The sequence below is a fragment of the Corvus hawaiiensis genome, chromosome 3, assembly GCF_020740725.1.
Source record: "Corvus hawaiiensis isolate bCorHaw1 chromosome 3, bCorHaw1.pri.cur, whole genome shotgun sequence".
NCBI classification, from domain to species: domain Eukaryota; kingdom Metazoa; phylum Chordata; class Aves; order Passeriformes; family Corvidae; genus Corvus; species Corvus hawaiiensis.
Window position 1 is genome coordinate 102,606,777 of NC_063215.1, and position 27,847 is coordinate 102,634,623.

Genomic DNA, 27,847 nt, shown 5'->3' on the forward strand with positions numbered 1-27,847 from the left:
ATGGTGCCCGCGCTGCTGCCGCTGCTGCTGCCGCTGCCGCTGCTGCTGCCGCCGCTGTCCGCGGGCGCGGGCGGGCGCTGCCCGCTGCGCTGCACCTGCACACACGGAGCGCTGCGCTGCCCGCCGCACGGCGCGCTGCCCGCGCCCGCCCGCGCGTAAGTACCGCGGGGCGCTCGGACAGGGACCGGGACCGGGACGGGGACGGGGATGGCCGCACCGGGGCCTGGGGGGACTGCGGTCCCCTTCCACCCGCCATGCGGGCTTGGAGCATCGCTCGCCGCGCGGAGGTGCGGAACGTGCGGCTGGAGTTTTCAAACTTTCCGAGTTCAAGCAAACCCGGACGATGAGTTTTCCCGTTGGGAAAGAGACGCGCATCCTTTCGGGGTCTTTTCGCAAGGGGCAAACTGTGTCACTCTGCAGCAGCCTCAGTGACAGAGGAACGGGGTGCAGGTGTCAGGGCTTTCCGTGGTCTCCCGTCATTGCATTCGACATGAAGTGCCTTTCCTGTTCCAAAACCAACGCCTTGTAGTGGCATGGTTGGCTTTAAAGAAAACGGATTAACATACAGAGATGTGACCTTAAACCTTCTGTCAGTTCTAAGGTTTGGTTTTTTTCTTTCACAAATCTGTTGGACTTCTTGTAACCTCTTCTCCCAAAGTTTGTGCAATTAATTTTCCCTGTATCCTGAAGCATCAAAATCCTTCTCACTGTGCTCATTGCATCTTCTTGAGGTTCAGCTCATTGACAAGTTCTTGACTACTTTCTTTCCCCCTTTCTTAGTAAAATAATTCCTGTGAGTTTTGACAGCTGTTTAGATCTCTGCAGGGTGGTCCATCATAACTTTCTGCCTAATGCTTTGCTGGGAGCTAGGATTAAATAAAAATAACAAGGCATCATGCACTTTCCCTTTCCCCACTCACACACCATAGTCCAAGCTCGTGATCTAGGAGACCAGACCAAATAATTGACATACGTAGGTATACAAGTGTGTTGTTGTTTATGGGCTCAGTTGCAGCCCTGATCTAAACAATCATGGCATCAAAATACGGGATTAGAAGAGCAGCAGATAGAATTGTTGCCATTTCCAAGATCCCTTGGTTATGTCTGCATGAATTGAGCTGGGGTTTTCTTATTATGACCCTCTTGGTAACAAAGCCTGTGTTTTCCATTCTCATCTGATTTGTTTGTAAATTTAACTTGTTCTTGAAATTCCCTAGGGATGATACTAACCCTGATCTCCTCTTCCCTTTCTCCCTAGCTCAGGAATGGATAGGAGCAAGGAAACCTAATTCGTACTAATCTAGAGCCATGTGAACCATTCCTCCGAAGTCAGAGATTCTAGAAAATTCTCTATCCTGGATTTGTTCCCTTCTTATTTCCCTGTGTTGCCTTAGTGTCAGAGAAAGCAGAGCCCATGGAAGCAGGAGAGACTCTCCACAGTTTTTGCAACAAGCACATTTCTTCCACAGTATTCACAGCCCCTGCAGAGCTGGCAGTGGATTAAGTATGTTTATTAGGATGATGCACATCACAGCCAGGAGAGGTTATCAAGAGCCCTAAACTTATGGGATTTTATTCTTTCTCTGTTTTGGTTTCATCTTTTATCTCTCTTTCCATCTGTCACCCGAGAGGAAACCTCATCTCAACCTCAGTGATCATGTTAGGACAGATAATGGGTTTATGGCTGCTGCCAGTTCTTCCTCACTGAGAGCAACAGGGCTAGGTAATGGACAAAAAGAAGAGAAAAAATTTCCCTTTCTACCTTTAATATAACATTTAATCCTGACCATTGTACACAAACTCCCGCTATTAGGCTGGCTGTAGAAACCAACTTTACAGTCAGAAAAGAGTTCAACCAAGATTCAGCTCAATATTCCTACAAAGAAAATATTTGCACTTAGAGGTCAAAAAAAATCCCTGTCTTTCAGTCTGCACTCACAGACATATCCAGCTCCTTCTGCTTCCAGCCTGCTTTACGTTGAACCTGAACCTATACTATTAAAATTTCCACTTCTTTGTATTTTTTTAATAGAAATTCTGCATTCATCACACAATTACAAAGCTGTACATATGAATGTAGTCGCTAACCCTACAGATGTACACGTATTCTCACTCTTTTGTTTAGTTGTTATTCAACCTCTTTTACTTTTCTTTCATCTTTTCCTTTGGTTTTCATACCAGTTTCTTCTCATCCATTTAGCTGTTGTCTTCTCTTCTCTCTTATTCATATAGTTCCTGGAGCTTTGTTAGTGCTGACTGCTACTCTTTCCATACTTTACCAATCTTCCCAGCTCTGTTCTCCCCTTGCACAGCTCTGTGTATGAGAAACAAAGCCAGAGAATGTTAATTTTATCCCCTCACAGCCACATCTGTACCTGGAATCACAGCATGGTGCTTGCAAGTGCAAGTGGTTTAGGTTGTTACGGCTCAGTTCCCGGGGTGGCCACATCCTTCCTCGGTGCCACTGTAACACAGAAACCAGACCTCAGGAAAGTCCTTCTTAACTGTACAGCCAGTCAAGAAAATAAGCTCCAATATGTAACTCCAACTCTATCTGAGTAAAATCTGATGCTGTAATGACCTGTGCTTCCAAATGTATTTTTGATACTTTATTATATTCCTAGTATATATCCCATAGGGAAATTTCAGCCATTTTTCTTTACCTGAGTTATCCTTGCTATGTCACATTATTGATGAAAAAACTTTTCAAAATTATTAGACTTCTGACAGGTTGCAGAATTATGGGGTTTATACAGTCCTGAATTGACCATATTTTTCTCAAGCTCCTGTTTTTAGTTTGGACATTACATAAACACTACAGAACCTCCATTATTCAGACATCTTTGAATGCCCTTTGGCTACAGCAGCTATATGTCCTCTTAGTCTCAGCAGAAAAATAACCTTTAATACACCATTATATTTTGAAACAAAATATGATTTTCCTTCTTTTGAAGTCTCATATGTACTTTTGGGGTTTTAAGCAAAGTCTGGTTGGATAGGTACCCAACACCAGCTGTACAGCAATGGGCATTGGATAACTTAAGACCTTTTTGCCCCTTCAAAAAACTTCATTTCATGGTGGGGTTCACTTTGCCATACCTGAGTGTGTGCCCCTGTGTGCAGAGCTTCTGCAGTTGGGTGAATGACATGTGATTAGGCACCAAATTATGAGACATCAAATACAAAACTTTGTGGCAAAAGCCTGAAGACATAGATAGTTGTACCATGTCTTCCTTATTATATATATTATATTTGGCTCTTTGGGATTGTCAAAAGAATTCAATTTCAGGGCCAAAGTGTCTTCCACAGGAGATTATATCACCCATCATCACCTAGTGGAAGGTGCTCTTTGGGTGCTTGTGTTATATCACAGTTCACATTTCAGGTAGATAATGCCCAACATACAGAGCTTTAAAAATCAATGCCCACCCTATTACACTGCCCCCCAGAAGCTGATCAAAATCCTAGAAAAATAGTGGGTTTTCAACCATAGTTTCCATCAATATTCCAAATCCTCCCAAGTTTAAGGATGCCACAGAATAAAATGCTTGCCAACAAGTCTACCTTATGCTTTCATCTTTTGGGCATTAAAAATAGAAGTAATCCTATAAAATAGACACAATAAAATATAAAATATAACAGCCAACCCAGCTACAATAATTCATTCATACCTATTGCTATTGGGTCTGTTCTTTTTATTGTTATTACTATTATTATTATTGTTGTTATTATTATTAATGAGTTCAACTAAACACTTTTTGCAAAAGGCCACTTCTGTAATACAGGGATTTCCTCCAGTGGTGTGAGTGGGCTTGGGCTTTGACTCCTCCTCAGCAGGACTGCAAGTAGTTCTGAGCTTTTGGGGCATCCAGAGCTCTCAAAAGATTTCTTGGAGCTCAAGTCTGTTGGTGGCAGTTCCTGTCTTTCCCAATGCTCTTGGATAGCCTTAAATACATTTAGCTTCGCCATTTCAAACCTTACTGCCTAGAATTATGTACCTTGAAAACCAATCTTGATAATGTATAGAAATGCCAAGGGCTGCTGAGTGCCAGGAAGTCTGGCTGGCTCTCCATTTCTTTCTGTCTTTTTCCAAGGATGAGAAGTCCTGCAATTCTGTGGAGCCACAGCACTGTCAGCACTGAATGACAGCAACGAGTACAAGCATACAAGTTATGGTGCATGAGATGTGAAAGAAACTTTACAGGCTTTCTTAAAAGGGCAAAAGTTTATCCTTTAACAATAGTCTTTCAAAACAGTGCAGGTAACTTACATTAAAGATGGGTGCATCCCTCTTTTCATGAGCTACAGAAGTCAGGCCACTAGTGTGGGCAAGTTAGATGTACAAAAGCTTTGTAAAAACATTTTTTGTCAAAAGCTTCCTCGGCTGAATGGCAATATCTGAGTATCACAGTCTGAGTGCTGTCAGAAAGAAATCTGAACAGGCCACCACACCAGGAAGACCGAGCAGATGAAACATCTACAGACAGAGAGGAACAGCCTCATACTTACAATTTCTGGTCCTCAGGGGGGACTTCAACCATAGCAGGACATAAGCAATCCAAGAGTTTCCTGGAATCCTTTGATGATAACTTCTGTCTCCAAGTGATAGAGGAGCCAAGGAGGAGAGGTGCAGCGTGGGCCTTGTTCTCACCAACAGGGAGGGGCTGGCAGGGAATGTGAAGCTCAAGGGCAGCCTTGGCTGCCAGGACCATAAGTGATGGAGTTTGAGATCCTTAGGGCAGCAAGGAGGGTGCACAGCAAGCTCATTACCCTGGACTTCAGCAGAGCAGACTTTGGCCGCTTCAGGGACCTGCTTGGCAGAGTCCCATGGGATAAAGCCCTGGAGGGAAAAGGGGCCCAAGAAAGATGGTTGATATTCAAAGATCAGCTCCAAGCTCAGGAGTGATACATCCCAACAAAGAGGAAGTCAGGCAAAGCACCAGGAGGCCTGCATGGATGAACAAGGAACTCCTGAACAAACTCAAACACAAAAAGAAGGAATAGAGGGTGGAAGCAGAAACTGGTAGCCTGGAAAGAATTCAGAGAAATTAAGCAGATGGAATCAGGTTAGGAAAGCTAACGCCCTGATGGAATTAAGAAAAGGGGAAACATAACCCCCATTTTTACTGAGGGAAATCAGGAAGACCCAAAGAAATACACGCCACTGAGTCTCACCTTCATGCCTGGCAAGATCCTGGAGCAGATCCTCCTGAAAACCATGCTAAGGCACATGGAAACTAAGGAGGTGATTGGTGTTAGCCAGTGTGGCTTTATTCAGGGCAAATCTTATGCCTGAAAAATTGGGTGGCCCATTAGGATGGGGTTACAGCAGTGGTGGATCTGGCTGACATCATCTGACATCATCTACCTGGACTTGTGCAAAGCATTTGACACTGGCCCACATCCTTGTGTTTAAATTGGAGAGAGATGGGTTTGATGGGTGGGCCACTTGGTGGATAAGAAGTTGGCTGCGTGGTTGCACTCAGTTAGTCAATGGCTGAATGTCTGAGTGGAGAGCAGTGGCAAGTGACATTCCTCAGGGGTCATACTGGGAGCAGCTCTGATTTACATCTTTGTCGGCAGCGTAGTTGGTGGGACGGAGCTCACCCTCAGCAGGTTTGGGGTGGAAGTGTGTGTGGGGTGTGTGGTGGGATCGGCACGCTGGAGGCGAGGGACCTTGAGAGGTGGGAGAGGCGCGAGGCCTTGAGACTGTGCAAACCTCATGGAGTTCAGCAAGGCCAAGTGCAAGGTCCTGCATGTGGGCCAGGGCAATCCCAAGCACAAATACAGGCTGGGCAGAGAATGGATTGAGAGCAGCCCTGAGAAGGACTTGGGGGTGCTGGTGGATGAGAGGTTGGACATGAGCCATCAATGTGTGCTGGCAGCACAGGAAGCCCGTGGTATCCTGGGCGGCATCCAAAGCAGCGTGGCCAGCTGGGCAAGGGAGGGGATTCTCCCCTTCTACTCTGCCCTTGTGAGACCTCACCTGGAGAGCTGCATCCAGCCCAAGGGCTTCCAGCATAAGAAGGATGTGGACCTGCGGGAGTGAGTCCTGAGGAGGCCACAAAAATGCTCAGTGAGCTGGAGCACGTCTCCTAAAGAGACAGGCTGAGAGAACTGCAGCTGTTCAGTAAATATTCATAGAATCATAGAAGGGTTTGGGTTGAAAAGGACCTTAAAGATCATCACCTGTCACTCCAAGCCATGTGCCATTACAACCAGCACGCTGCTCACCCACCAGCATGTCACGGGGAGGTAGTAGGCTCATGGGCTGATGTAACTGAAAGCCAAGATTTGGTTTTAGTTTTTGCACCTTCAGTCACATTTCCATTTCCTTTGTAAATTATAATGTTTTTTGCAAGCAGTTTCATAAAAGGTATGTTTTGTTTTCCAAGCAGCCTGAGCTGATGGCAAAGTTATAGGGTTATAGAGCAGGAATTTCTCAGCTTCTACTTTTTGCCTCTTCCTGAAGTTCTTTTCCTTTTGGCTCAGAGTGTTAAAACCCACTGCAAATTACTTCTACCTGTCTCTACCCTTCAGGGAAAAATACTTTCTTCAAGCTGCACGACATAGTTTCATCTCTGATTTAACCAAACGTCCCACACAGCAAAACATGCTAGCATCAGTCTAGAGACAGGTATGATCCAATCACAACGGCATGAATAACATATATATCCTCTTATCACCCTTGTTAGGTAGGGAAGCATTGTTATTCCCAGTTTACTGACAGGTAGGCAAGGTCCAAGGGAACTAAATGATTTTCCCCAAATCACACAGACTTTTCGGAACATAGCTAGGAAGTGACTTCCAGGCTCCTTGGTACATCCAGATTTGTAACCCTTAGCCACAGTATTTGTGACAGCCTGCCTTTATAATGTGTAGGTATGACATATTTTTAAATATATAAAAATATATACATATATATATATGTAAAACTTGATGAACATTTAATATAAGTATTGACAATCATAAACATGTTTCTTCATATAAAGGATTATGATAACAACAATAAAAAAAAAACAGATTATGTGAATAACACAGAAACATTTCAGTCAAAAAGCCTTGAGGGGATGAGTTTAAGGATGGGAAACAAATGTCTCTAACTAGATATTAGTCATTCTAAAGCAAAATGGAGCAATCATCTGTTTTTACAGAGATAACATTTTGAAATATGTTAAATATTTTCCTATGGCCATTATCAGGGAGAGTGTGCTCACGGGTGGACAAATTGGCTGGTAAAAGTACTGTGGCTCAGATGTGGAGAATGGTAAAATGTGACACTGTCTGCCACATCATTGTTAATTTCTTAGTCAGAGAAACTAAAAAATTAAAACCCACAGTTGCTTTGAATCAACTAACCAGACTGATGCAATTTATTTAAAAAACAAATCCATTATATCTGCCTGATTTGAAATTTTTCTACACTTTGTGCATAGCCACATTCATGATGCCATGCTGCAACATTACAGGGATACTGCTGAGAGGAGGACATGGTGCAGCCAACACAAAGATACTGTTTTATAGAGAAAACTTTATATGAAAGCCACTTCTTCTGGGGATCTAACTTTAAATAGCCTGTAGCTCCCTTTGGCTGTGACTGTAGCAGCCTACTTTCATCAGGCTATAAATTTACTTAATAGGTTATGATTATTATTGATTTGATGGTGATTACTCTCAAATTTATGCTGTTGAGGAACTGACTCAATATCCTTTGATATCCATTTAACTGAGATCAATGACAAATGGATCAGGCTGTAGAGGTACAGAGAACTGCAGGAAAAATAAGGTGGCATTATGCTTGATTGGTTTTCTCCCTACCATAATGCTACAATTATAAACAAGGAAACCCCATGCCTTACAACCTTTCCTCCCCTCCCTCTCTTTTTTTTTTCAGATCATTCACTCATCTCCCTGTAAAAGTAATCCCATCACATGCGTTTGAAGGACTTCGAGATTCCTCCATCATGTAAGTTGTCAATATTTTCCATAGGCTTTTCCTTAATTTCTTACAAAAATCATCATTTTATAATAATGTAAAAATGTGTGGCTAATACACACTATTGATGAAAAAAAAACCACAGGGGAAGGATAAACATAGCATTCCTTTTCATGTAAACAGTATACAAAAATGCCTTGAAAATGTGTGATTTTTAACACCCGTTTAAAGATCAAATAATGAAATATTAATCATTCAGAGAGAACTGGATACAGCTTAGTAACTGATGAGAGGAGCATTTCATTAGAAGAGGAGATAGATTTCTATCATCAAACATCACCTCTGCAATGACAGCCATGGCTCTCTGTGATTATACATTTAGAGAAGACCCAAATGAGACATTCCTTCAGCATTTTGCAGTGAGAGAGAAGCTTGGCAGGGGATCAGTAGGACTGAGCCCTCTCTTTGATCTTTCAGTTTGCAAGTGCTGTAATTTTGCACACCGAGTCTGCACTACTTCCCAACCCTTGGCTTTGTACCTGTTTTCTACCAATGATTCAGACCCTAAGGCTCGCCTTACCCCTCTTGGCCTCATTTCTGCTGTTACTCCAGCTGAAAGATGGCATGCTTGAGTCTCCATTATTTATTATTTTTTATTTTGTCTGCATTGAGTGGCCTCTAAAGGACAAAGCTGATGACACAGCAGTGCAGTGAAGAGCAGGGGAATGACCTCCCCCAGAATCTAAGCAGCAGCACAGAAGATGCTGCTTTCTTTTCAAGGTGCACTTTTTGTACTTCTCTGCTGTACATATCCAACTGCAATACAGTATTAAAGTAGAATCCAAGTGGTGCTGTATTCTTGCATTCACTTGAATCTGAATGTTTAATGAGAACTTAATCATTTCACACTGGAGACCAACCTAAATCTACAAAATTTCTCCTACCTGCATGACTTGAGGCTACACTTTCTCAAACTGTACATATGTCATATTCTCCATAGAGAATGGTTTGTTCATGGCATTTTCCCTTCCATAATGAGAATTTAATTGATCTTTTTGTGTGCTTTTAATGAATCTCTCCAAATTAACACTGTAGAAATTGATGTATTTTTCTGAAGTTAGTTTGTAGAACACTTCATAATTTTATTGAGATTTAATGCTACTTTGAAAAATGCGTATTTTAAAATAGTAAATCTCTAAATCAGTTATTTGGCAACACATCACTCTCTGAAAATCAGATGATAAATTATTCTCATGCCATAAGTCATTGCAACATATGTAAATGGAAAAACTGTGGCTGACAGGGAGGATCCCATGGAAGAACCATGTTTCAGACCCCAAACAAGTTCTGTGAGCAGGCACTGATCCCTCCCAGCCTGTGAATCTCTGAGGATCAGAGATTGTACATCCGTCTTTCATTTATGAGTAACTAGTGCAAAACCAAAAAATAACATTCTCACTGAATTATGATAATGAAAAAAATCCTTAATGTTTCTATAAGACACACGTACATGTTAACTGTGTGATTTCTAGTGTGCATCCCCCTTTGCCACTACAAATGAAATACAGAATTCATTCTGGTCTAAGGGGCTTTATTATCAACACCAATAGGAGTTGTCTTCTCATAATTGTAATTGAATTAACTAACACTCAGGACTGTGACAATACTGATGTGACTGTGTAGGTGCAATCCAGTTGTTCGGATAGTATATTTTCTTTACAGTGTATAATCTTAGGTTTAGTTTGTGTGTCCTTCTAGTCAATTCTGTTGAGAAATTTTGAAGATCTTTCCCTTATATATGCATCAATGTATACTATTTACTTTCAGGACTCAGTTTTGCACAGCCTCTTAGATCTTAATCTAAGATTCTTAATCTAAAAAATTTCTTAATCTAAGAAACCAAGCATTTAACAAGCATCTAATAAGTGGATTTTTTTTCTATGTCAGTATTGGTTAATCTTGAGTACAGATGTGGAATAGGAGCATCTGTAATCACAGAGTGCCACCAAAAACAGTCACGTTGGTCTGTGTCATGATGAAAAGAGCCACTTCCTGTCAGTTTGCATGTATGTAATGAAAATGGCATTTAAATCCTAAAATTTTTCATAAAGTGTGTTGAATCCATATCTGTGTATTTCTACGTCTGTGGATTAGACAACCGTAATTCTGACTTGATAATAGTATATGAAGCACCGTGAACGTTATCCATGTCCTCACGCAGCAAATAAATTCACTAAGCAGAACCAACAATGGGAGGGAGCAAAAGGCTCATGAGGCTTGGGCTCACTCTGTTTACATTAGTTCTGGCCCTTAGTCCCTACCTTACCTGCAATTTACTGAGGAAGTGGAGATTGGCTGTTACAGGGGTACTTATTCCTAAGGGTCAGCTTTCCCTTTTGCCAGGACAGCAAAAGGCTGGTCCTCTCAAACGCCACTGGCACAGGCTCCCAGGATGTCTGAGGTGAGGCATGGGCAGGACTGGCAGGAGGGGTTGAACAAGGGTGCATGAAAGAAGGAAATACAAAGTGGAAAGCCGATTGCTGGTGTTTCTTCTGGTAATGTGTTGCTTTGTGTCTGTTGTTTTCATTGTAGTGAAATCTCTCAGAGTGACTCCCTGGAGAGAATAGAAGCGAGCGCCTTTGACAGCCTTCCCACCTTGTCTGAAATGTGAGCATCAGTTAAAAAAAGGCATCCATGTTGTGGTTTCAGATCATCAAGGTGTAAACAGTCTGCAGAGAAGTATTCCTGGACCAAATCTGTCTCTGTTACTTTGGTTGGCTTTGATTGAGATCTATGATGAGAAACATTTCTCTGCAAAGTACCATATAAATAGGGAGCACTCTGTAAGGCCTGGCCTTGGAGATCTAGCTCATGCAAAGACATCCCTGCACGGAGTCCCACTGCTTTCAGTGAGCTCAGTGGCAGGAGTGGAGCTCTGTGTCTGCTTCTGCTGGCATTGTCAGGCTTTCTAAGTGGGGAAAGAATTCAAGATGACAAAAGATGAGAAAAATCTTTCTTTTTGAAGATGCCATTTTCAAAGCCGTACATTATTTAAATACAGCTGCTTAGTATGCATAGCTCTTCTGTGGAGCACTGCAATACTACTCAAACAGAACACGCACTGATTTTAAACTTGACCTGCATAGCACAGGCATCTGAGAGAGAGAGTTAAAAGCAATGACTAGGAGAATGCTCTGAAATGTTTAGTGAAATTGGAAAGTATAAATCTGATTCAATATCTCATTACTGCCTTTTTTGCACAGCATGACCAGTGAGTGGCTTAAAACTGTGCAACTGAGTGAGGACAAATTCATCTCTTTTTTTTTTTTTTTAATGTGTGAACATCACTGAAGCCAGTTACTCACAAAAGCAAGGGATAAAGATTTCTCAACCTCTGAATGAGTCCAGCTTCCACTGGGATCAATGGTGTGCTTTGGGAAGGAATAAAAGTTTTGACCCTTACAGTTTTTGGATAGCTTGTCTAATGCCTGTCTTCCAAAACCCAAAAGCTAAGCAAAACCATTAAAGAGCTATAGAGAGCTGGCAAAAAAACCTCCTTGAATCTTGAATGCTGTACAGGACTCATATTGCAGGGGCTTGATGTCCCCAGCTGCACTCAAGTCCACATTCAATGGATGATCAGGGTAGGTGAGTTCAATGGCATTCTTGAATTTCAACTTTTCTTGCCCTTTCACATGCTAAAACCTTGTCTTTTGTAAGCCATGCATAGGGAGGGAGCTGGGCTACAGTTATTGGGGCAAACACAGATGTTTATAGATAGTTTAGCTGCAGAAAGTGCTCCTTGATTAAGAGATCTGCCTGGTTTTTGAGTGACCACTAGCAACCAGGACTTCTCACATAATTCTCTCCCAGTCTCTGCTGATCCACTCCTACCAACCACTGCTCTAAGGAAGTCCATGGTGCCCTGAAGAGGTTAAACTACCTGAGGAACTGCCTTTCCTGAATAGAAACGATGGATGATTTGAAGGGATCTGTTTGTGGAGCAAGGACCAGGCACACACACACACACACTCAGGTCCAGGCTCAGCCCCACATCTGAGCCCAAAATTCTAACTCCCACCAGTGACCAAGTGGATCCAAACCAGATCAGCTCAGAGAACCATGAGAATTCATGTAGTGTTATCTTTTGTTGGCTGCCTAAAAATTGCAGGCCATTTTTATTACCAACAGTCCCTCAAAATGCACCCAGCAGCATATTTGAAGACTGTTTTCTGAGAAAGTAAATCACAAGCAAAGCACAGGGCCCTCCCAAATCTATAATGATTATAATACTGAAATATTTTTCCCTCATTACAGATTAATCCTGAACACGAAAAATCTGTTGCACATTGAGGACGGAGCGTTCAGAAATCTTCCAAAGCTAAAATATTTGTAAGAAAGAGTTCTATTCCTTTTCTGTTTGCTTTATTTATTCTTTTCTCCAAAGGAGTAGACAAGTCAAACTAAGGAGTGTAAGGAAAAGGGTTTTTCATGCATTACAGATTACTAGAAGTACATACATCATTTACAATAGCTTTAACCTGTAGTTAACCAATAGTGAGGTTTTTCAATAGACAAGGGCAGGGCAGTGATGGACAAAACAGAAGTCTGCAAAGAAGTTCAGTGCTTATTTCTAGAATAAAGCTTTCAGATGAACAGGGCACTAAACAAAAGGTATAACTAAAATCTCTCCCTCGTGCTTAATGTAGTGAGAACATATGCTGCTCCTCCAGGACACTGCTTGAGAATGATAAAAAACTTGATTTTTAAAGGCCTTAGAAACACCTTTGGAGCCTACTTACAAATTATATTTGTCAGTCACCTTTTAAAGCACTGTTAAACTTAGACCTACCAAGTCAGCTTCTTGTTGCACCCACTCTGGTAATATTTTCTTCTATAAATAGGAATTATGCTTTTCTCTAGGAGCATTTGTAACACTGGAATAAGACAATTTCCAGACCTGACACAGATCTTCTCACTGGAAGCTCATTTTATTTTGTAAGTAGAGACCCAACCTAACCCAGCTGCCAGTGTTTTCCATCTTGTTTCTGAATCTCTGACAAAAACACCTTTTTCTTTTCCTTCCAAAGGGAGCTCTGTGATAATTTGCGTATGACAATTATACCACGAAATGCTTTCCAAGGGATGAACAATGAATCACTGACACTGTGAGTAATATAATCCTAGCTCCAGCTCCTTCTGGGAGGATAACACTTCTGCTTGAGGAAAGTGGGTTGACTTCATGAAAATCTTGACATTAAGCCCCAAAAAGTATATATATGTATTGTGAGTTAAATTTGAAATGCCTAAGAAACATAGGAATATTCTTTAAGGTGAAAAGCAGAGTTTTTTCCAAAAGATAACTTCACTTAGGAAAGAAAATGGGACAAGGGATCTAAATCTTCATCTTCCATGCAATGTTATTTTTAAAAATACCATCATCAGGATACAAACTACAAAAGCTGTGCTGCAGGCCAAAGTCTCTGTTCTTACCTCAGGGATGCATTTTCTTGAAACAGTGCTTGCAGGGACCAGTTTGAGGGAGCTGAGCTTCAGCTGCACAGGGTCCCTCTGAGGAGGGATGGGATGGAGAGAGAGAGGAAATTGGTACAAACTATGGATGCTGCTTCTTTATTTTGCTTCAGTTTATGTTCCCATAAGATCCCCCTAAGTCTCCACACCCAAGACTTTCCTTTTAGCCAACAATGCATTCATTGCTTCAGCCCCCTGTGAGGTGGGTGGGTTTGATGCTGTGAGATGCCCCACCTGAGGAACACAGAAAGCAACAGGAAGCCAAGGTGAGATGTCCTCTGCCAGTACCATGGATTTCACAGCTCACTTGTCTTCACAAAAGCTTCCACAAAATAGAGCTGAAAGAGGAAAAATCACAAGCTGAGCCTCTTGGCAGGATGCGGATGAAATCTGAGTGTCCCAAGGAAGGACCCTCTGAGCCAAGAGGGCAGCAGCAGGCCACCCACTTGGTGTGGTAGCCACAAACCCCAGGGGAGCCCAGTGAAGCCAGCCTTTGGGGGCCAGGCTCCAGTACATATCCAATGGGAGCCCTGCCCTAAATTCCATGAATATTTGCACCTGCAAAAAAGCTGTGCACAGGGTCAAGGACTGCAACTGATGGAATCTTCATCAGGCTGATGTGCCAGCATGGCAGTAATTTTAACACAGATTTTATGTATTGGCCAATACCTTCTGGAAGCAAGAGAGGAACTGGGCATAAATGTGACTGAATGCTGCTCCTACATGATGCTAAAGAAGAGCAATTGCTTGGATTAGTGCATCATTTCATCTTATGAGCCTCTTTCCTCCCAACAAGTTCTCAAAATAACTTCAGCAAAATTATGATTCTGCTAATGGTGCAAGAAAATGAACATAAAAGAGATGGAGAAAGGTGCTTAAAGTCTTTACTGTAACCTTAAAGTGTATTAAATGGGAGGGAGTCTAAGTCAGGCAACAGCCAACAGTCATTTTTCTCCCATCCTTTTGTGATAGGGAGCTCACCACAAGAAGAAAAGAAGTATCTTATCAGCAGCTTCCTAATTGTAGAGCTATGTGTTAACACCACCCCATGTGGTTAGCTGTAATTAGCTGAAGTAATTCCTCTTGTTACAGCATGGTCTGGTGAAACATAAGTCATCTATGGAGGTGTAAAGTCACCCTGCAGTCATACTTTGCACTGCAAAGTATCTCATTTAGCCTTTCCAACAGTTAATGTTTCTGGTGGATTGGAAAATTAATCCTACATGTTGTCACAGTTTTTAAAGCGATCACTAATTTCAGCATTGTGCTGAGGTAGATACCATCTATCAAATGGAGCCAGGTGCTCCCCACACTTAAGCACCTGGGAGCATGTTCCATAGGGCCAGTTTGTGCTATCCCAAAAGCAAGTGGAAAAGCAACAGAAATGCTGTTTAATTCACAAACTGTGCCAAGTTTTCTATTAGTACTTAATATTAAAGAAAAAATAATATATACAGGTGACTATATTGAATTTCTATTGGATACATGAACTTAATACCACAAATGGGTATTAATAGACCCATCTTTACATCTCCTAAAGAAGGAAAAGAGCTGGACCCGAGGTGTAGCAGAGCCCAGCATTTAGGTGTCTGTCCCCAGGGTGGGGAATCAGGACCCAAGGTGGCATCAAGTGACGTGTGCAGCGCAGGAAACAGCAGGGATCCCACAGCACAAACCAAGCCTGGCAGCAGCGCCTTGGAGAAGCTGCTAACTCACTGACTGCTGGATGATGCACAACTCAGCCTTGCCTCTCTGCAAGGCTGTCTCTTAGAAGATTTGTCTGTCCATAGAGGATCTGCAATCCAGCAGCTCCCTCCAGGCTTTACGGTTGCTTTCCACCTGACACATCTCTAGGCCTTGCAGTCTTCCATCTGCACCTGCTGACACCACAAAATCCTGGTCTTCTGCCTCCAGGTTGTTGTCTGTGTGCCAGGAGCTTAGCTGGACTAGTGTCCAGCCTGTGCCTACCTAGATCTCAGCCCCAGGTAGGCACAGGCGAGCCCCTCAGCAGGAGGAGGATCTGTACCTCAGCAAAAGTTCTCTTCAGCAGCTAAACAGGAAGGAGCTTAGAGAATTTAAACTGCATCTTTCTTAATTTAAGAGCTATAGTTACCTTCATTCTTTATAAGCAGCACCAAGGTTTGAAACTTGTAGTACGTAATGTAATCTCGCCTTTTCCAAATCTTTTTCCCTCATGTTTGTTTAATCTCCAGCAAGTTGTATAAAAATGGATTTGAAGATATCCACAGCCATGCCTTCAACGGGACAAAGCTGAATCAATTGTGAGTATGCTATCCCTCCTCAGTAAATTAAACAGTAAATAAGAATGTAAATATAGTCAGAGGCTCTTCCTTCAGCTTAACTGCCTGTGTCTTGTATTTCCCAAACTGCATCTTTCAGTGTCATTGTGACTCAGTCGTTAATCCTACAGGTCTTACTGTTTTTCCTGAAACAATATCTATTAAAATAGTAAAGCTTTTGTGAGAAAAGCTCATAATTCTTAACAAAATTTCATAAACTAGTGTAAAACTTGAAACAGTAGCCCAGACTCGGGAATCTATAGTTTATGTCTGGAAACATCAATAGGTTTTAAATCCCTCTCACATGCTGGGGGACTAATCTCTTGGTTAGGCAAAATGTATGTTTGCTACTGTAGTGAAAGAGCCAGCCTTGTTGTTCCTGGTTTAAGTCAGAAAAATATGGAATTTAGCACTTTTAAGTGTAGATGATAATGATCTGATGGCATCAGAGGAAGTAAAGGTCACGTGGGAATTACAAGCTGTCCCCAGCCAGGCAGTGCAACAACCACTGCTGTGGTGAGATGTTGCAGTGGGGATCCTGCAACACGCATATATCAAACCAGGAGTCCCGTGGAAAGGAAATATATATGGACAGACAGATTCTTGCTAGCTGTTTCAGAGAGATGTTTATTTCTCCAGCCGCATGGCCGGAGCTCTGCCCAGGAACTGTTCCAGTCACGGGACCAAGGGTCCTTCTGCCCGCGCAGGGAACACAAACCAACCAGTGGGAACGAGGCTGAGCAGGGGCAGGGAAGCCCCGTGTCTGTGCCCTCAGGGCCCCTCTCCCAGGGCTACACGGCAGGGGAGGGACCCCAACAGTGAGAGAAAGAATTGAAACAGGTGTGAAGAAGAAACCAAAAAAGTGATTTTTAAAATACAGACATAAAGAGACTTCATTTTTGGTTCCACAGAATCCTGAAGGACAACAAGAACCTCAGGCGGATACACAATGATGCCCTGAGAGGGGCCACAGGGCCAGATGTCTTGTAAGTATCTACACCTCCATTACCTGAGTGTCCTGTGGGAACTGCACAGTGCCACCAGAGCTGTGTCACCACAGCAAACACAGGCTTTGAGTCTGGAAGGAGATTTGATCTCTTACCCTCTGTGCATAAAGTAGAAACATGTCAACAAGATGCCATGAAATTACAGGGTGAAAGAAGTTTGCACCCTGGCAAACACGTATCAGCCAGTTCTAGTGTTGGCATTGATCTCCACCTCTTAGATATTTTGGCCTTTGCTTTATTTGTGTCAGATCCTCCTGATCCTGTTCCTGTGTTTTATACTCTGACATTGCAAACTAACTTGTCCTTTGGTAGGATGGATATGTTTTGGCAATATATATATTGGTTTACGATTTGTTTATAAAATTGAACCAGCTGATTGCACGCTGTAAGCTCATGCTGAATAAAACTTGTTATTATCATCCTCATGATTTATTAATCAAGGACTTACTGGAGGGCTGCCCTGGCTGTAACTCCATGCAATAAAACACAGTGTGGTTCTGTAAATAGCAGTCTGTGCTGCACATGCCTTTTTTGTGCCTTTTATTGGTGCTTTGTGGTATATGGCATTACTGATATCACTTTCAGAATTGTGGGCCTTTTTTTCCTTTGTTAAATGTCCTGACTCTTTAGTCACACTGATGGACTTTCTTCACACAGCCCCTCTGAAGTTACTCTAAGTCAAACTGCTTATGTTTGTGTTGGCAAGAATGACAGATTCTTTGGGGGTTTTATTTAATAGCCATTTAATTAAAGCACCTAGAACAGCACTTCAGAGGCAAGCAGAGAGCCAGGAGGGTGTCCTACCTGTTAGCTGGCTGGAGAGTCACCTTTGTCCACCTTCTTCTCTCCCTGCCTCTATCTTAGAGGCATCCCTCACTCCATGCCTGGATTTCAAACAATAAGGTCAGGACACAGCCCCTGGAGTGGTGGGTTTGAGTTTCCCCAGGACAAAGGGAGCTCCTTGCCTTGCTGGAGCTGCTGAGCCAAAGGGATGCTCTTACCCCACCGCTCTGTATTTTCACAGACCATGTCTCTGAGCTGGGCATCAGGTGCTGAAGTGACTTTGTAGATCTAAACCTTTGTGAAAAAACAGCTGCTGTTACCTACCGTCATGCTTTGGTTGTATTTCTATAGGGATGAAAAGAAAAGTGAATGCTCTCTTTGTTTCACAGGGATATTTCTTCAACAGCGCTGAAGTCCCTGCCTAGTTATGGGCTTGAGGCCATTCAGGTCTTAAATGCAATGTCATCTTACTCTTTAAAGAGGCTGCCACCACTGGATAAATTCAGCAGTCTTCTGGAAGCTGTCCTAACATATCCCAGCCACTGCTGTGCTTTTCGAAACCTAAGGACAGAAAAGTAAGTCTAAATAGCCCATTATTGTACTGCGGTGCTTCAGAAGCGCCAAAATGGCAATTCTGCTTTATTCAGCTCACAAGGTTTGATTATTTTTATTCCAGTTACAGGGAAGCTCTGGTGTATTGCAAGGCCTTGCAGGAAACAGCAAATCTCTGCTAAAGCCAGGAAAATCATGTCCATTTATTTTAGAGCAGAAATGGATCCCATTCTGTGCCCTGGATCTGCCATCAGAAACATTATTCTAAGTTTGCTTAAAGCTTATATTTTTTTGGTATCTCAATTAAAAGCCTGCTGGCACACAGAAGACAGATCTTTATCAATAGCGTGCTGCCCTAATTTAAAATTTAAAAAAAAAAAAATAGAAACCCCTGTAGCCTTTAGTTATGTAGCTTAATCAATTCAGGTGATATGATGACATAGTAGAAAGGTCAATCTTTCAATTACCCACCAAAATTAGGGCCTGCCCCAAGCCTACAGGAAGAGGTTACTCAGTTTAGTTCCAGCTATTTCAGATAACAGACAGTATTGTTCTCCCCACAAGTGGAAACCGTGGCACAGGGAGAGCTTTGCATCCGCTAACTTGGGGTATTTAATCCCAGAAAACTGGAGCTTATTTTTCAGCATTTATGTTTCAAAGAAACCAACCCTTAGTGGGCTTTAGGCAGCCAAAGCAACCCCAAAGGAGTTTAGTTTGAGCCATGAAGGTGCCTCACTTCTTACCTGACTCAAATGAAGGCCACAGAAAAGGTGTGCTGAGCAGGCAGTTGTGAGAGCCCTGGTCGGTGTCACTCCCATGCCTTCACTTCAAGACTGTCTTGGAAAAGCAGGAGCAAATTCCAGTTCTTCAGGGTAAAATTAAGGCTGGTGCTATTCTTTCTCTGCTTACCCCATTTTACTAAGGGGTTCTTGATTCTGCAAGAAGAGAAAGAATCTCCTGTAAAGGGTTTCCATTGCTACAGAACTGATTCAGTCACAGATCACATCTCTGAGTGTATTAAACGCAGGAGCATTTCTGGGAGAGAAAATAAAAAGTATTCATCCTGATAAAGACAACTACATTTCTGATACTATATTAATTTTTGGGTGCTTGGCTTTGCAACATGAGCATGGTCTATAAAAACAGGGGTGCCTTAGTAAGTCACTTTCTTATATTAAGTGACTGTTTTCTTAGTAAATTGCTGGGGGGAAAATCCCACGCAAATCAGGAAACAACTGCTCCCCTACCACGGGCATCAGCAATGAGGTGAGAGAAAGCCATTTCCGTTCATACTGGTAGAGCACCTGGCTGCTACTTTCAAAGCCTCAAAACTAGAGATGTTGCCAAATATGTCATCTTTCAACTTGTACTGTTCAAACTGCTTTACTTCAAGCATGCAAAGTCTACCTCCAGATCCCAGACAGTTTTTAAATAGGGTCACCAGTATGGGCTTGAGGCTGAGCTGCTGGAAAGCAGCTCTGCAGAGGACCTGGGGGTCCTGGTGGACAACAAGCTGTCCCTGAGCCAGCAGTGTGTCTTTGTGGCCAAGAAGGCCAATGGTGTCCTGGGGTGCATTAGGAAGAGCATTGCCTGAAGGTCAAGGGAGGGGATCCTGCCCCTCTGCTCAGCCCTGGTGAGGCACGTCTGGAGTGCTGTGTCCAGTTCTGGGATCCTGAGGGCAAGAGAGACATGGAGCTCCTGGAGCACGTCCAGTGGAGGGCTATGAAGATGATCAAGGGCTGGGAGCATCTCTTTGATGAGGAAAGGCTGAGGGAGCTGGGCCTGTTCATTCAGCCTCGAGGAGAGACACAGAGAGGGAACCTCATCAATGGCTGTCGGTGTCTGCAGGGAGGGGTCAGAGGATGGAGCCAGGCTCTGCTCAGTGGTTCCAATCAATGGAACAAGAGGCAATAGGCAGGAACTGAGGCATAGGAAGTTCCATCTGAATATGAGGAGGAACTTCCTTCTGTGCAGGTAACCAAGCACTGCAACAGGTTGCACGGAGAGCGTGTGGAGTCTCCCTCACTGGACATATTCCAGAACTGTCTGGATTGTGTTCTAGGATGACACAGGGAGGTTGGACCAGATGCCCCATCACAGTCCCTTCCAACCTGATGCACTCAGTGATGCTGTATCAGGCCAGTTTCCCAGCAGCTGTTAGCAGGAACTTCTCCAAAAGCCAGCCTGCTTCCATTCGTCCTGCTGGAGAATCTGGCCCACTTCAATACAATATTTCAAAACACACCTTTTAATTCCAGTTCAAGTTATTTCACTATAAAAAAAAAATACATCCTACACAGTAACCAAGTTGAAAGACCATCCTTACACACCCCTTGAGGTCCTGCCTATTTTCACAGTATATGAAGCCTTCTTCTTCCCACTTCCTGATGTCTACAGGAACGTTTGTGCAGCCATGAAACCACCTTACCTTATATGGCTGTGAAGATCACTTGCAGAGAAGCCAGGGCTTTGGCCAAAATCCAGCCTGAAAGTTAACTTCCTTCTCATCCTTCTTGCAGACAGAACTTGTTGCTTTCCATTTTTGACAACTTCTCCAAGGAGTGTGAAAGCACCATGAGGAAACCAACTAACAAAATGCTGTAAGTACCTCTCTGCATAGAGATGATGGAAGTAGCAAATACAGACCTCCTCCCCTTTCTGCTGTTCACATGTTTTTTCACTAAGCAGGTCTTTGCCTGCCAATTCAGTCACCCCTACAAGTTGCACAAGTGGTAATTTTACTATCATTAAACGAAGATTTGGATGTTCAAAAGGAAAGGGAAAAAAAAACCCTCATGATTTCATGAGCTATACTCACTCCAGTTTGTCTTCTGAATTCTGAAAGGACTTCAAACCAATGATTAAATATTTACGGAAGTTAGTGGCCTGCATGGAGACTTTCCATTCCCTGAAATAATTGCAGTTGTTGGTGTGATTCAAAGAAGAGCTGCCATTGTTAATAATTTTTTTTTTTACCTATAGAAAGGGTAATTAGAACTCTGCATATCATTAGTTTTCCATGGCAGAACGGAGTCCCTGAGCTAGAAGTATGATGATCCCATGCCAGTGGTTTATTCCGTCTAAACAAGTCTTTCCATATCATCATATTGTTTGCTTGACAGTGTTCAATGTGACAGTGAGAAAGGCTATATCAAAACTGTTGTGTTGGCTGTGCTGGATGGCACAGGCTCTAATCCAGCTTTTAAGGGAGAAGTTTAAGGATTTGCTATTCTTCATCCCTCTACAGCTAATTGGCAGACCTTGAGACTTGTTAGCAGCCCTGACATGGCGTCAAAGCATTGTAAAGTCTAGAAGAAACAAGGTTATTGTCATAAAATTCCAGTGGCAAAATACAGCTGAAATGTGATTGATTCATTGGGATGATTACTTCCTTGGACATTATCTTGTTTGCTGGTTGGTGAGGCCTCCTACACTTGCCATTTGGTTTTATCTGTCTGCTTGTTTTGGATTAGCATCTGTTGCACTCCTGCTGTGCATTAAATAGTCTGCCCAGCCTATTGGCTCCTGAAGCTTTTTGCTTTGGCAAATCCCAATCTCAGCAATTCTCTTAGCAGTCATTATAATAAGCAAATGAAAGTAAGGTTCATGGGCTTAATGGCTGCAGAACCACAGCAGAAATCATCTGAAAGTCCTGAGTTTTCATTAGTTAAAAAAAAAAAAAAAAAAAAAAACCACCAGAAATCCAGCTTGCACATAGCAGCACATAGCAGCACATTTTCACAGCCTCTCAGAAAATCACAACCATTTTCATTAGTAAATAGACTCAAATGTATTTCCTACTCTTCCAGTTTGCAAGTAAATGTAAGACATTGGGCAGTTTTTCATATACAGAGAGGAGAGTTAGGATAACAAGTTTGGGAAGTTATTTGCTCCACAGGAATAACTGAAAAGCAGCTCAGTTTCATTTGCCAGTTAAGACCCTGCTCCAGAAATATCATTTCATGGGCATGCTTCAGTAGATGTGGAAGCTTAAGCATGTGTTTAAATTATCCTAAAGCAACCAGTTTTCTCAAGAGCTGTCCTTAATAGAGATGCTTTCCAGATCTCACACTGCAGACTGAGTGTTTGCCCACCAAACGTTCACAGTCAGGATGATTCAGAAGTTGGAAAATAGGCACCTGTTATGGTAGGGAAGTGCCAGGAAAGACAGTATTTGCTTTTAAAACATTCCTTCTTTGGTAGACATATCACCACACTCTTGATGACCTAGAGATTTTAGAAGTCTATCTTAAAAACCTACAACATTTTTTATTAGGCATTGGGTCCAGCCTAAATTTAATAAATTCCTAGCTATCAACTTTACTTAGTTAACCATGCACTCCTTACTTTACAATACTGTGAGCATCAAATTCCTCAGCACCTCCCAAGCCATACATAGTCTCAGGAATTCATTTGCTAAGTGCCTTTCCTAAGGGGAGCAAAGGTGCAGAGTTAAAACCCTTAGGTTATTTCAGTATGGCTTCTACAACTGCCTGCGAAACCTCTGTGCATCAAAGCTGCAATCCATCAGCTCAAGTCTTACTATAGCTTGGACTGCAGCCAACCAGCAGCATGAGAACGATGGCTCCCTCACAAAGCCGTCACAATAAAGTACTTCCAAATAATCAGGTTGTATAAGAGAGTATTTCTGTGGATGGGATTGTGACCCCTGCTGCTCTCCAAGGCTGCTTCCCAAACACAAAGCATCCTTACAGGGCTTTGTTATTTGTAAACACCCTGTAGAAACACATGGAGGAAGTCACTGTTTTAAAACAACTGTTATCTGTTGTCTTTTGCAGAAGAATGCGAGTAGCATGTAACAAATAATTCACTCCTGTTGGGGGGGTTGGTTTTTTCATGGTTACAGAGATGACTCCAACAACACATCGCTGTGGTCAGCGGAGAAGAACACGCACCCGTTTGTGACAGATGAAGAAAGTTCTCCCTACAGCTACTCGACCATTTTTGATGACAGCGAAACGGACAGCTTTGACTTCGAGTATGACTTTTGTCAGCCTAAAGTCGTCACATGCACTCCAGAACCAGATGCCTTTAATCCCTGCGAAGACATCCTGGGATACAGCTTCCTCAGAGTGCTGATCTGGTTTATAAACATCCTCGCCATCGCCGGCAATTTCACCGTGCTCCTCGTTCTCCTGACCAGCCACTACAAGCTCACCGTCCCTCGCTTTCTCATGTGCAACCTCTCCTTCGCCGACTTTTGCATGGGACTGTACCTCCTGCTCATCGCCTCCGTGGACGCCCAGACCAGCGGGCAGTACTACAACCACGCCATAGACTGGCAGACGGGCAGCGGCTGCAGCACCGCCGGGTTCTTCACGGTGTTTGCCAGCGAGCTGTCGGTGTACACGCTGACGGTGATCACCCTGGAGCGCTGGCACACCATCACCTACGCCATGCAGCTGGACCGCAAGCTGCGGCTGCGCCACGCCGTGCCCATCATGCTCGGGGGCTGGCTCTTCTCCATCGGGATAGCCGTGCTGCCTCTCTTCGGGGTCAGCAGCTACATGAAGGTCAGCATCTGTTTGCCCATGGATATCGAAACAGGCCTGTCCCAAGCCTACATTCTGCTGATCTTGGTGCTGAATGTTGTCGCCTTCATTGTCATTTGTGCTTGCTACATCAAGATTTACATCGCCGTGCAGAACCCAGAGCTGGTAGCTGCCAATAAAGACACCAAGGTCGCCAAGAGAATGGCAATACTGATCTTCACGGATTTCACCTGCATGGCCCCCATCTCCTTTTTTGCCATATCCGCTGCCTTCAAAGTTCCTCTCATCACAGTCACCAACTCCAAGATCCTGCTGGTTTTATTTTACCCTGTCAACTCTTGTGCAAACCCCTTTCTCTACGCAATTTTCACCAAAGCATTTCGGAGGGATTTCTTTCTGCTGATGAGCAAGCTTGGTTGCTGCAAGAGCCAAGCAGAGCTCTACAGAATGAACTATTTCTCTGCTTATAACTCCAACTGCAAGAATGGTGGCGCAGCCACAGCCCCCAGCAAGGCCTCCCAAGCATTCCTGCTCTTGTCAGCCTTAGAGAAGCCATATCCTGCACTACGGGACAAGACATCTCACAAGGAAAATTAACTCAGAGCGCTAAGAGATGCAGCACTTTGCACGGCCAGTGGAGATTATCTTAGTGGCTAGGGATTGTTTTATAATATCTTGAACAGTTCATAAATAAAAATGCCAGTAAGTAATTCTTATGCAGCATAACTCTTCTGACGTTCGAGGTGGTGTTTTCCCTTCTCTTCCTTTGTAAGGATAGGTGTGGAAGGTGGCTATTAGGCAAAACTTTTCTTTATGGGGAACCAGAAGAGTCCAGGAATAGTCAAGTTGCTCTTGAAGTTAACAGCTACTGCAGTGATTGCAGCCTGGCTTCTTTTTCTCAAGATCTGCTTCCTTGGAGTATTTAAAGCCGGTTTGCTACCTTTCATGGCTTCTTTTTTCATTCCTATCAGCTATGCTGGCATTGTTGGTTTAAAGAAAGAGGCACTAAACTAGATGCCTTCATTTCATCCACAGAAACTTCCAATTACACAGCCACCTACACACAGTTAAAGAAGAGTGTTCAAGTGATAGGCTGTAAAGATGTCCCCCAAGGAGGAAAGTTGATCTATTGAACCTTTGTTACTGGCAATTTTGCAGTTTACATTAGATCTCAGTCTGAGCTGGTGGGTAGTTTACTTAAATTATTAACCCATACACAGCCACGTGTGATCTGGAAAACACAAGAGATGCAAAACCCCCTCTGCTGCACACAGGACTCTATTTAGGGTATCACATATGCACACACAAATCAGGTAAACTGGAGAGCTGCTTCCTGCACAGGCAAGGAAGTGCTGCCTTGTTTTCCTTCCTGGGACAGTCTGAGGAATGATTTTCACCTGTCAGTTCTCTGACATCACCAGTGCCAGTGGCATTCAGGAATGCACTAGAGCTTCTTCAGCACTCACAGTCCAACTCTATTCCCAGGTGATGGAGCAGAGTAGCACAGTACTTACCTATTTGTGACAATGTTTCCCCATTAAAATCTCTCTTTTCTTTCACTGTTCATTGCCTAATGCTAAGTGATCATGCTAAATGCCTGGTCTAGATTTGTAACTGCATTGGTAATTTAAGTAAGTGCAGAGTTTGATACTCTACCATAAGAAAACAGTACTATTGCAATCACTTTAAACCTTTTATATTCTCCTTTTCAGCTGAGTCCTTTGCTTTCAAGTCTGTGACAGCAACTGAGTTCCAAAGCACTCCTCTTGTTGCCAAAACACTGCACTGCAAGCTAAATTTGCTTCACATTAAGGAAAGCAATTCTCTGTACTAGTGACTGGTCTATCATTAGTTCATAATTGTGATAATTAGAAATAACATCTCTGACCTACTCTTACCTTCAGCTTAATGCCATGTTTTCAATCAGTACAAAAGCTCCGGATGTAAGCACAGCTGTGCTCACAAGCAGTTCCCACAGGTGGGGAATGAAGCAGGATTGAGAGCAGAGGAGACTCTTAAAACTCTATGGTTTAGCAATCAGTATAAATCCCATAGGATGCACCTCTTTAAACACACCAGCTCCTGAGCTTAGCCAGTGGTGAAATAGGACTATGAGGGTATTTAACTATAATACAAACCATAGGCACTGGTGTAAAAAAAATAGCTACTGGGCCTAAATCTTTTCTGTCACCTGTCTCAAAATTGATTTTTGAGACTCATTCTTCTGACATCCCATGGAAGAGTCCTGCACAAGATTTAGGACATGACAGCACAATATCTTAAGTGGGCAATAACTGACATACTTGCATTATGTTCCAACAGGATAAGAGCTTGCCAGCACACCCTCCCTACCCCATAACATGGGTGGGAAATGCCAAGGAAGGGAAATGAGTTCGAATTAGCAACAGCTGATAGCACCTACCCTACAGGGCTGCAGAGGGAACAGCACTGAGCAGCAAGAGATCTCTGTGGGCATTTTTCTTTTTGTACCTGCTGTAAGATGAGTGAAATCCACCATTTACAAAATTCCAGTTTTAAGGGAAAAAAAAAAAAAACACCCCTGACAAAACAGCAAGTGTAATTTATATACTTAAAATTTTTCTATGCACAAAAGTAAGCAAATAAGTAAAAGCAACACTTTGAAAAGAGATACAGATTCATGCCAGAGCTTCTCATACTAGTTACACTTGTTATTCTATCTCATTATTTTTAGTTTACTTTCTTTCTGGTGTAAGGTTTTAGACAGCCATTTACGGAAATATCTTTGATGGCCATAACTGGTATTACATACCTCACCCTGTCACATCTGCAGCAATATGTTTGCTAAACTGTAAGTACCAGCGATCAAAAACATTAATTCACAAACTATTCAGATCAAAAGCACTGGTTACTGCTCAAGTTACAGCCTAGAGCTTACATTTTAATAAGAAACTTTTTTTCAGTATAAAAATTCCTGACTTCAGGTGTATTTAGTTGTAAATGTCTTGTTCAAAGCTGTAATTCATTACTAATGTTATTTTTAAAACTAGCTAAAAATGAAGTGCTCTTTAGCTTCTTTATTTTACAGTGACCAGGAAAAACAGATCAAATTCAGAAGCACCACTCAGAGCCTGTGTGGTGTTTAGTGAATGGCTCATATCTAGTCCTGTCCCATGGATTGCTGTGCCACACTACCTCTGCTTCCACTCTTTCCTGACATTGGAAATGGTCCCACAGTTCATAATGTACAGAGCATGAGCACCCCAGAGCCTGTGAGAGACTACTGAAATCTAAAAGCATCTATCATGTGGTAAGAGCTGCATTTCTTGTGCATTTATGGGTCTGAAGTGTAACATCAGTGCAGCTACAAGTCATCTGAATGGGGGAAAAGAAATCATACACTGGAATATTTTAACTGTCTATGAATACACAATTCTTCACATTCCAGCAGCAACATCTATAAAAGACAAAAGAAATGGCACATTTGGTTCAAGTGCTCTAGTTCAGTGTCGTGTCTTTGATACTGGAGAGTAGCAGATACATCAAAAAAAGCACGCAATAAACTCAATAATTGTTCAAAACCTACTTCCTGCCTTACGCCATTAGCACAAGGGTTTGTACCATTATGAACAAGGGCTGGGGTTTTTCCCCTCATTTCTTCCATATATTCATTCTCTCCAACTCTTCCCTTTCTTTTCTTTCCCTTCTCCCAGCCTCTGCCTCCTCTCAGGGATTAGAGATAACCAAAATGCCTCACAGTGTTTCATTCCAACAGACAGGGGAGCAGCAGCCAGGAGGGAGGGGTACCTTAGTGTAGCACTGCCCTTCCAGCAGGATTATCCTGTTCTGAGGCAGCCTGGCTGCAGCTTTAGCATGGAGTTGTCCAAATTGCCCTACAAGGAACAGGAACCAGCCAGGGAAAAGTTGCAGCTCTGAAGGACAAGGACCCAAAGCTTCTTTTGGACCTCTGTTTCTAGAAGACCTAATAAAAACTTGATGCTGAGGGCTGGAAGGAATGCAGTTCTCATGGCAGGGTGAGCTACTGCCACATACATGGCTTGTACACGTTTCTCTAAGCAAAGTTTATATTGAGGGAACACAAAAACAACTCTGTGCTAGGAATGTAAATGAGATGACACTTTTATTATTATGCACAATTTGTATCATTCACAGCTTACTGGTCTGTAGTCCTAGAACAAAGCAGAAATGTACAGTAGCAAACTTAAATGACTTTGCATTGACAGT

At 42.8% G+C, this 27,847-nt stretch overlaps 1 protein-coding gene across 1 annotated transcript; it reads left to right on the plus strand.

Moving 5' to 3' along the window:
• LHCGR (luteinizing hormone/choriogonadotropin receptor) lies at positions 1–27,748 on the plus strand. The gene is made up of 11 exons (XM_048297237.1): positions 1–155; positions 7,895–7,966; positions 10,529–10,603; positions 12,254–12,328; positions 12,860–12,934; positions 13,027–13,104; positions 15,682–15,750; positions 16,680–16,754; positions 17,948–18,133; positions 20,630–20,710; positions 22,978–27,748. Exons 1-11 carry the CDS (start codon positions 1–3, stop codon positions 24,218–24,220), a joined length of 2,184 nt encoding a protein of 727 aa, XP_048153194.1. The 3' UTR covers positions 24,221–27,748.
• Positions 27,749–27,847: the final 99 nt, after the last annotated feature.

Excerpts from the sequence above, each read along its gene's own strand:
- LHCGR (XM_048297237.1), top strand. The coding sequence starts at position 1 with ATGGTGCCCGCGCTGCTGCCGCTGCTGCTGCCGCTGCCGCTGCTGCTG. Across the intron at positions 156-7,894 it reads CTGCCCGCGCCCGCCCGCGC|ATCATTCACTCATCTCCCTG; the intron begins GTAAGTACCGCG and ends TTTTTTTTTCAG. Across the intron at positions 12,329-12,859 it reads CTTCCAAAGCTAAAATATTT|GAGCATTTGTAACACTGGAA; the intron begins GTAAGAAAGAGT and ends GCTTTTCTCTAG.